This window comes from Salvia hispanica, chromosome 1 (genome assembly GCF_029641045.1).
Source record: "Salvia hispanica isolate PSC_SH4W2 chromosome 1, Shi_PSC_v1, whole genome shotgun sequence".
Lineage (NCBI taxonomy): Eukaryota > Viridiplantae > Streptophyta > Magnoliopsida > Lamiales > Lamiaceae > Salvia > Salvia hispanica.
Genome location: NC_142692.1, coordinates 15,913,162 through 15,922,492, shown reverse-complemented (window position 1 = coordinate 15,922,492; position 9,331 = coordinate 15,913,162). Strand labels below are relative to the sequence as shown.

Here is a 9,331-nt window from a genome sequence, read left to right as displayed (position 1 = left end):
TTTGATTTTATTTTTTCCCCTTAAGTTCCATTCTCTATTCTTCAATTATAAATATGTTTTCTTATATTTTATTACTTTTTATGTATTTTTATCATTATTAATATTTTACTTTCTATTTTTCTCATATTACGTCTTTGCTTTTTATTGTAAAAAATTATTCTAGTTTCTATTCATTTCTTTATAATGTACATGACGAGATTAAGTTTGCATGCACAGTTATGTATACGAATTAATTAGTTTTTCCAAAAAAACAATAATTTATGTACTTTTAACGTTTAAAAACAACGAAACTTAGATTGTTTTTTGATGAATTTCCTCCCGAAAATAAAAGATAACATTTGTTAAGGCTAAAACCAATATAGATATTGGCAAGACGTGCCATGCAACAAAAGGAATTTAATTTTATTTGGGAGATTTATTCGACTTTATTATTTGGCTGATATATAACTGTACGTTAATTAATTACTACCTCCGTCCCCCAAATTTTGACACACTTTGATCCGACATGGATTTTAAGAAATGTAATGAAAAGTGAGTTGAAAAAGTTAGTGGGATCGGATGTGTGTCCTACTTTTAAAGTATTAGTTTTATAATAAAATGTGAGTATGGGTGAGTTAGTGGAATATGAGGTCCACTACCAAAATTGGTAAAAAGTGAAATGTGTCAAAATTTGTGGACGGACCGAAATACTAGTAAACTGTATCGAAATTTGGGGGACGGATGTGGTAAAAAAAACCAAGTTGGGTTAATTCAAAGTAAACAAAGCTCACGGAGCTGTTCTTAAAATTAGGTAATTAACGTCCCTATAATTATGGGGGTTTATTTATTTAACCAGTCCACTCTATACTGCTAATATCTTTTTGGTTATGTTCATAATAGTTTATTTCTGCAGAATTCGGTGGAAAATGTTCAAGAATATCTCAATGTAGCGTGAAAGTCTCAAACAAATTCTTCATTCGTTTTGGATTGGTGTTCAAGGTTGATTTTCAACATTCAAAATTTGCTTCTTTTGATTAGTATAAGATATAGTGAAACGAATTACTATCCCAAAATAAATATTTTTATGATATGAAATCATATTTTCTGTATTTTGATATTGGATTGTATTTTTTGATTTGGTGACAGAAATTATATCTGATTATGGATTTCGAAGATTCAATATCATATTTTTGTCAAGATTTTAATATCTTCTGCTCATAATAATTTCTATGAATTTTTTCATCCATTGACATGTAATCTTTTATTTTTTTTGTGGTTTTAGTTCATATTGTTTCTCAAGCATATACACACATTATATGAGTCTCAAACAATTTTTTATTGATGTGAATTGCTTGTTTAAGGTTGATTTTCAGCATCCAAAATCTGCTGAAATTCAAAAGGATATGATTCGAGAAGGCGTTAGATTATGGCCTATTCCAGTTGATGTTGAACCGGTTTATCCGGCTTTCTTAAGAGAATCAATGTACGACGACGTTGATGATGATACGCTTGCACAAGTCTCATCTTGTGGAGCGGATGCATCTGATTTTCAATCCGGATTTTATGATTTTGATTGTGAGTTTCATTAAATAATCTATCGAATTATAGATTTTTGCATATAATTAGTGATCTCGCAAAGATCTTCTCACTGAACTCATTATATAATTAGTGATCCCACATATGTTCATGTCTTACAGATTTGACGGTGTCTCAGTTGATTGGAAAAGATCTTCTAGCTGAACTCATTATACATGGATTTCTTGGTCTAGGTAAACTATGTTTTCATTTTAATTATATCATACTATCTATTTGTATTTTTTTTTTATTGCATAGCTAGTTTTTCTTTGATTGTGAAAATTGATAGCACCAATTTATGATTCAATGATAATCCTAAAATGATAATCCTAAATTTCAGGCTCACTGCAATTTACAATGCCCCAGTCTTCGGATAATAAAGTGACTTCTTTCGTTGATTTTTCATCATCGAAAACAAGCAGTAATGTTGCTTCAAACTCTAACCCTATGTAGTATGCTTTATTTAGTCTAGCTTCCTCATTCTTAGAATTCAAATGTAGCACTTGTAGAGGAAATTTCTCATTTAGACATCAAATACTTGTTTAATGCCTAACATAATTCACACATGAGTGCACTATTTACAAGCACACCTATTTCAAAAAAATCTATATTTCTTGATTTTTATTAAATTTTTTACCATTGTTTAACACATAAATTTCTACTATTTTATAGACATAAAGTTTGATTATGGGCATCAATTTGAAGCTTCCGATTTCGATTCCGATAAAGGTAGCATTATTATTCTGTCTTTGAAAATAGAAACTTCTAAAATAGCACGGATTTTAATATATAATTGGTAATATAAGACGGAGATACAAATAAGTGATTGAATTATGTTTAGTGAAGAATAAGTCTCACTCTTTAAAGAGAGAAATGTTTCCTAAAATAGAAAGTATTAAGAGTTTTTTTTTGAGGGACAGACCAAAATGAACGTAGTTTATATTTTAAAAAAAATTAATACTCCGTATATTTGTTATTCAGAATATCTTTGTCCTATTTGTCACATTTATAGTACTCTTTTAACTTGTCTTTCAACTTGGACTCTTGATATGTCAGAATACCAGAGCAATTCCGAAAATGTCGAAGTTGATGAGGACGAGGAGTGGGTGAAATTGGATGAAGATTTCAACGATGAAGATTGGGAAATTATATAAGACAAACAGGAAAGGGAGAAATCGGATGAAGGTTGTTTAGGTATATTTGTTTTCAGAAGTAATTGGTGAATCCTGGTTTGAGAAGTTGCTATATTTTTGGACTGTTTCTGATTTCCAAATGAATTTTTAGAATCATAAATGTATCCCAAGTAAAAATCATTTTGAGGATATCTTTTTACCCTATTTTGAGATGACAAATTTCCATGTTTACAAAAGGAGATGACTTCAAATGGTTGATTATGTAGGAAGAAAAAATAGCTCATTTTTTGCTGGCTTTAAGTACAAAAATATCAACTATAGTGAAAAAAAAATTAGTACTACCTCCGTAGATTGTATACTTGAAGAATGACATAAAATTTTAGGAAGTATTGTTTTGTATAGGGGTGTCAAAAGAGATATCGGGAATTGGATACCCGATATCCGAACCCGAAATATCAGGTAATTGGATACCCAATACCCGATTTTTTGGATTTCGGGATCGGGTTCAGGTAATAGATTTTTAGATTATTGGGTCCGGGTAACTCGATATCCGATCGGGTATACCCAAATTACCCGATTTTTTAAATTTCTTTTAAATTCAAAAAATTATGTATCTATTTTATTATTTAAAAATTCAAATGTACTTCCGATATCCTTCACTCTTAAGTCACATTTAGGATTAATGTATGAATTGTGATGTTTATTATGGATGGATGATGGATGTTATAACTTATGACTTTTTTATTTCTAATAATTTGTAGTTTTTTTTTTAATCTTAAACTCGACCTAGTTTAAGTTTATATTAAATTCGAACTACAAGTTTGTATTTCTAAAATTTTGTAGTTAATTTTTTTTAAAAAAATTAATAAAAAAATATATAAAAATTCCACAATCAGGACTGGATACCCGATTTTTGAGACTGGATACTCGAAATCATTTTCGGATCGGATATCCGCGAGTACCCAATTTGACAAGCTTAGTTTTCTTGGCCAACATGGAATTTTATGCACTTTTATTTTGTGATAGCTTGGTTGAGACAAACCAAAAAGAAAAATGAGTCATGTGGGACGGAGGAAGTAGTATATTTATATTAAAGTGAGTTTTTTCCAAAAAAAAGAAAAGAAATGTGACATCTTTTGTGGGATAAACTAAAAAGGAAAGTGTGAAATCTATTATGAGACGGAAGGAGCAATACAAGAGAATAACTAATTGAAAAACAAAAGTAAAAATGATAGTCATAATAAAAAATATAAAAGGAACAATGAAAAGAAAGAGAAACAAATCTATTACTACTATACATGAAACAAGCTTAACATATACACCTACTCTCTTCCGATCACAAGACACAAATTTAAACCCTTCTTCACACAGAAGGGCTCCCAGATAAGCTAAACAGTATTGTACTGACAAAAATCGAAAGAATGGAAACAAAGAGATCCGCACCGACTCCTCGGTACCCTGTTTTCGACAACATAATTATTCAAGTGTTAGAATCACAGAACAAAAAGAAACTATGCTGAGATGATTGACAGAGAAATACGCACCAGGATTGCCCAAATTCTGCGATGTAGGTAGCGCAGGCAACGACATCTCTGTATATGCGAACAGATCTTATTATAGAATGTTCATTTGAACAAATTAAACGGAAAGATTGATCTGGTGACTGATGAAAAAAAATTGGTTACCAGGAGCGCAAAGTGACATTGATGTGATGGACGATGATGATGGCCATGGTGCTGCAATATTGTCCCGTAAATCACAAGTGAAGCTGAATCCAGACGAGTTATAATATATCATGTCTGCAGGAAGGCTCCCGAGCAAACATCCTACAAAATTGGTCACAGAAAAATTATTTCACCAACACATGAACTAAATTATAGTGGAAGACAAATAGGCAATATAAAAACACCACAGAAAATTAGAAGTATTATATTGCTTGAGTTTTCTTTGGTATGTAGCTAGAAAGCAAGAGTTATACGATATAAATGGTTTACAATGTCTATTATTTTGGTAAATGGTTTATGTGTACGCAATAAGTCTCTTTTAAAAATATCTTGAAACATCAGAGGGTTTTTTCCATCAAGCTCAAACCTCAGTGGACGTGTTCAATTACTAGAAGGTAGTATGCATTTATATTCCTAATACGAGCGAAACTGAAGTAGCCCGGTAACTGAGCTTATGTAAATCTTGAAATCAGGAATCCGTGACCATATGATAAGAGTATGACTGAAGCCATCAATCCCTTATACTATATGATGAGATTATACCAACGAGATGCAATTTCTATTACTATATAAAACATCATATATAAAATATTTGGCAAAACAGAACATAGAAAGGGTGGCTTTATGTACCTTCAGGTCCATACGCTGCTCCAACAAAGCACAGAAACAGATAAGAGAGAAGAACAAATTAGCATATCACCAACCACATCATCATAAGAAAGTGCATAGTGGAAACAATTCAGATTCTCACCTTGGAGACTAAAGTCTTTTAAGTCCACATCACAAAGCTCATAAACATTTGTCATCACACCAGCCTTTTGCAGCATGGCACCAAACATGGTTGCACATATAATTGCTTGCTTGTTCGTTATCAACATTTGTTTCTGTATCCCTGCTATGTAAGTATTTAGTGTGCTGCAACATGATGGACTTGGTGCAGCAACATTGCGGCATGCATCAATTACCTCTATTGGGTGTTTCATGTCCAAAGGACAAGCTGCACATAAGGAAAGAATCAATAACAGGTGTCATACAACCAAGAATCTTAATTGTTTGTGAACTAACATGAAAGTGAAAAATGGCTCAAGATAAAGCAATATAGAAATTCAAAATTTCTGCATAGTTGCTGAACTAACCGGTCTAAGAATCATATCCCTCATTTGGTAAATCTGATATTATGTTTGCGTTGTGAGAGATTAATTTACATGCCACTCATTTAATCATGCGACTCTATCATTTCATTTACTTCAGTTTTCCATTCCAGAAATGGTTTCATACATGAGAAACTATGAATCTAGGGCAGCATCATTTATAACTTTGCCATATAGATACATTACTAAATCTAAGCATCCATGCTTCACAAAAAGCTAGCTTTAATAAGAATAAAATGAAGCTACCAACTCAAGCATGAATAGGCACATTGAAGTTATGATGTAATTAATCATAAGAAAACCATAAAAAAACAAAATGAAATACTCATTTTAAATTTAAGGTTATAATATGAAGGCCTTCGACCACCCAAAAGCATTCAAAGATTTGATCAAATTCATAAATTTATAAGCAAATTGATGATCTGAATAGTGAATAATCACCGGGCATCTTAATGGTAAGATTACTTATCCGCAAGAATTAGAATATTGATACAAGCAGAAAATAAGAAACCTTTTAATACAAGCTCCGTATCAAGCATTGCAATATATATCAGCCCGATACACACCTTTGTTAACCTTGCAAGCAGAAAATATTCTGAATGCTTTGTTTGCATTTTCATGAGGAAGTTTCCTTGAAATCCATGAAAGAACCACTCCTTTGCAATCACTAATTATGTCAACGTGATTAGAAAGTCCAACTGCATCTTTATTATCATTCATGAATGATTGAACTCCAGATAGTTTGAGGGAAGCCTCCATTATAACTGGCTGACAAATCGACCGACAGCATTCCTTAAGAGGATCAATTGTACTGCAAGCATCCAATAATTTGCTTGTGTTCACAGTTTTCTCAAAAGTGGTTACGTCCTTCACAGGACAGGTGCCACCAGTCAGATTCGTGGATTTCGCAGAGCATATTATTGGTATTGAATTGTTTGCTCCTCTGCTCGCTAATATACTGACAATATCTTTAAAACAATCGTCTGCGACTGCATTTTGTAAAACTAGATTATCAGAACTGGTACTGTAGAATCCCTGGAATATGTGAAGCAAACTATTGAACTGCGGGCAGCATATAACATTTGCTACTACTCCTGCTAATGGGTGGATGCAGTCCGACGCTGTGATCTCCATGATACTTGAAATGGCAGAAAAATTTACAGGACACCGTCCAGTCAAGACTGGCTCGTAGGTGGTTGGATAGGTGGGATACATTGGAGGCAAAGAACCACCCGGAAATGAATAATGTGGAATGACAGCTGGTGATATGTCAATGGGTTTAAAAATACCACTTTTAGGTGGGCTAGCAAGCAAAGATGCTGAAGAGACATCACTGGGGGCTAGCATCTTCAGCGCCAGCACATCACTAATGTTACACAGCCAGATAGCAAACTGTATCAGCCAACAACACCAAGAGCCTGCAACCATAAGAAACATGTATTTACAATAGCAAGATTGTATGTTGTTTGTTTAATAACTCTAACATTTTTTTGTCACTGTATAGTATAGCACAAAGCGCAGGCTCACATGGATCTTTGAAAGGCATATACTATATATTTTGTGGGCAGATCACCATAAGCCATTGCCAACATTGATATACATAAGAAACAGCCACAGAATTACATCATTTACAAAACCTGTCCCACTATCGAGATGCAACAAATTCTTCAAATCATTTGGTTGTTCACAATACAAGAAATTTATGAGATGCACATGCACAGTAGCATATGCTGGGATAGTACAAATGACATTCTTATATCAGTCTTAAAGGTCGTGCAAATCTGCAAATTAGATGGTTAAGACCAAAATTATGCAGAGAATACGATATCTCTTACCCTTGAGCCGCGTTGCCGTCTTAACACCATCCATAAGACCCCCTAACCGTCAGGCAACATGGAGAGTTGTGATATAACCTCCAGGGCTGTTAACAGTTATAAATAAGGGGTATCAAAATCAGTACACTGATACCTGCAAAACAATTTCCAGCAAAGATAAGTTCAAACGATCATACAAACCGACATATAAACACATTAATAAAAACGGAAACAAGAGACCGTAAACAACTAATCTGACAACATAAACCAAAATATGTTGTCATGAGATTCATTTTCTAGCTGCTACTCTTCTCGGCTGATAATCCTTGCTCTTAGTGTACCATAACCTGATAACCCTTAACTTTATCCCTTACATAAATTTTAACACATTCACTGAAATATAACCAAAGTTCACAATCATCTATTATAAGTAAAAAATACTAAAAATTCTTAAATCTTAGATTCTGAGTCACTGGAAACCCCAAAATAAGAGAGGGAGTCAATATCGCAAACAAATTAATACCATATCAAACCCAAATCCAGGGAGGAAACGAAAACCTATACTTCAATCTATTATCTCGCATCACTCTATTACCTAAAAAATTATCACTTCCCATACAAAATTGAGGAAATCCACAACCCTAAACCACTGGAACAATTCCTCACGAAAAAATTCAAAGCACAGAATAAGAGCTAAAATGAAGCTTAGACACACCACACAAGATCCAGCACTAACTACCAAATCAACGCAAGCTCACAAACAGAAATTCACAAGACCTAGAACTGCGTGTTCAACCAGAAAAAATGTGGCTCCCCTAAAATACCTGGAGAATCGGAATCGGCGGAAATTCACGAGATCAGTCGTCATAAATGAAGCAGATTCAAGGCTCCAAAACCACGCCCCACGAATCCATATAGTAAAATTAACTGAATGAGCAGCTCCTCAGTGACAATAGAAAACCAAGGAAAAAGGGGGATAACCCTAGACGAATTTGGGAAAGTTGAGCTGAATGATTTTTATGGGGATTAAGTGTGAAACTACTGCTTAAGCTTTCCTCTCTATGGCTATGGACTTCTATTTTTCTTTTTCTTTTTCTTTTTCTTTTTCTTTTACCTGCTTGTATTTATATTCTTTTTGTTGCAGTTTCAATTATACTTCAAATTTCTTATTCTTCGCAAAATAATGACAGTGGAAATTGGTGGGCCATCTAACCAATGCCATTTGCTACACGTGATCTTTCTGTGGCCCGCCTGAGGGGCATCTCAATGCAGCTCCGTCTGGGGCGGCTGCCCGACGGGGCTGCATTGCATCTCCTTAGAGTGTCCACTATAGTTAGCCGGGCCAAGGCATAAAATGTGGTCAGACCACAAAATTGTGGTCGGGCCACCAATGCCCATGTTTCCACTATAGTGGACATGACCAAGCCACCCAAAAATTTATTTTTTCCATTTTGTTTATATTTTTATTCTACTGCAATAAAATTTATTGCACTATAATAATTGAAAAACATGCATACGAACTAAAATTTAAACAAAATGTTCGTTGTATTATACAAAGGGGTAAAATTATACAACGAAAATTTTTGACTTCTCATAAACTACATTCCCAACGCATATCACGCTCTACGCCCTGCTCCCCTACGATTCCAAACCTCTTCTACCATATCAGCCTGCAGTGTCGTATGTGATGTTTCCCTCCGTATATCAGCGAACCGTTGGATCAAGTATGCATTACTACGCGGTACACCCATCTGCAGTGGGGCGGTTGCAACACCGTGACTCGTACTTGCACCCTCTTCCGGTGCCCAGTTCTCTGCAGAATATCCTTCGTCCTCTATTATCATATTGTGCAATATGATACATGCATACATGATGGAGGCGATATCATTTTCGTGCCATTGTCGAACCGGGCACCGTAGAATGGCCCATCGCGCTTGGAGGACACCAAAAGCACG

The 9,331-nt window shown here is 34.3% G+C and overlaps 2 protein-coding genes across 2 annotated transcripts; one reads left to right on the top strand and one right to left on the bottom strand.

Annotated features, from left to right (window-relative positions):
• The first annotated feature begins 1,316 nt into the window (after positions 1 to 1,316).
• Positions 1,317 to 2,835, top strand: LOC125219794 (uncharacterized). Its single transcript, XM_048121861.2, has 5 exons — positions 1,317 to 1,554; positions 1,677 to 1,748; positions 1,895 to 1,975; positions 2,227 to 2,283; positions 2,611 to 2,835. The coding sequence occupies exons 1-5, from the start codon at positions 1,383 to 1,385 to the stop codon at positions 2,706 to 2,708; spliced, it is 480 nt and encodes a 159-aa protein (XP_047977818.2). The 5' UTR covers positions 1,317 to 1,382; the 3' UTR covers positions 2,709 to 2,835.
• A 1,001-nt stretch (positions 2,836 to 3,836) lies between these two features.
• On the bottom strand, positions 3,837 to 8,493 carry LOC125223515 (putative GPI-anchored protein At1g61900). Its single transcript, XM_048126692.2, has 8 exons — positions 8,201 to 8,493; positions 7,398 to 7,530; positions 6,129 to 6,980; positions 5,163 to 5,408; positions 5,042 to 5,056; positions 4,373 to 4,513; positions 4,232 to 4,279; positions 3,837 to 4,145 (listed from the first exon to the last, which is right to left on the bottom strand). The coding sequence occupies exons 2-8, from the start codon at positions 7,429 to 7,431 to the stop codon at positions 4,051 to 4,053; spliced, it is 1,431 nt and encodes a 476-aa protein (XP_047982649.1). The 5' UTR covers positions 7,432 to 7,530; positions 8,201 to 8,493; the 3' UTR covers positions 3,837 to 4,050.
• Between the last annotated feature and the right edge of the window lie 838 nt (positions 8,494 to 9,331).

Coding starts and splice junctions, on each gene's coding strand:
- LOC125219794 (XM_048121861.2), top strand. CDS start 1,383: ATGATTCGAGAAGGCGTTAGATTATGGCCTATTCCAGTTGATGTTGAA. Junction 1,749..1,894: donor ACATGGATTTCTTGGTCTAG/GTAAACTATGTT, acceptor CCTAAATTTCAG/GCTCACTGCAATTTACAATG. Junction 2,284..2,610: donor CGATTTCGATTCCGATAAAG/GTAGCATTATTA, acceptor TTGATATGTCAG/AATACCAGAGCAATTCCGAA.
- LOC125223515 (XM_048126692.2), bottom strand. CDS start 7,431: ATGGATGGTGTTAAGACGGCAACGCGGCTCAAGG. Junction 6,981..7,397: donor GACGGCAACGCGGCTCAAGG/GTAAGAGATATC, acceptor TTATGGTTGCAG/GCTCTTGGTGTTGTTGGCTG. Junction 4,146..4,231: donor GCAGAATTTGGGCAATCCTG/GTGCGTATTTCT, acceptor TGTCGAAAACAG/GGTACCGAGGAGTCGGTGCG.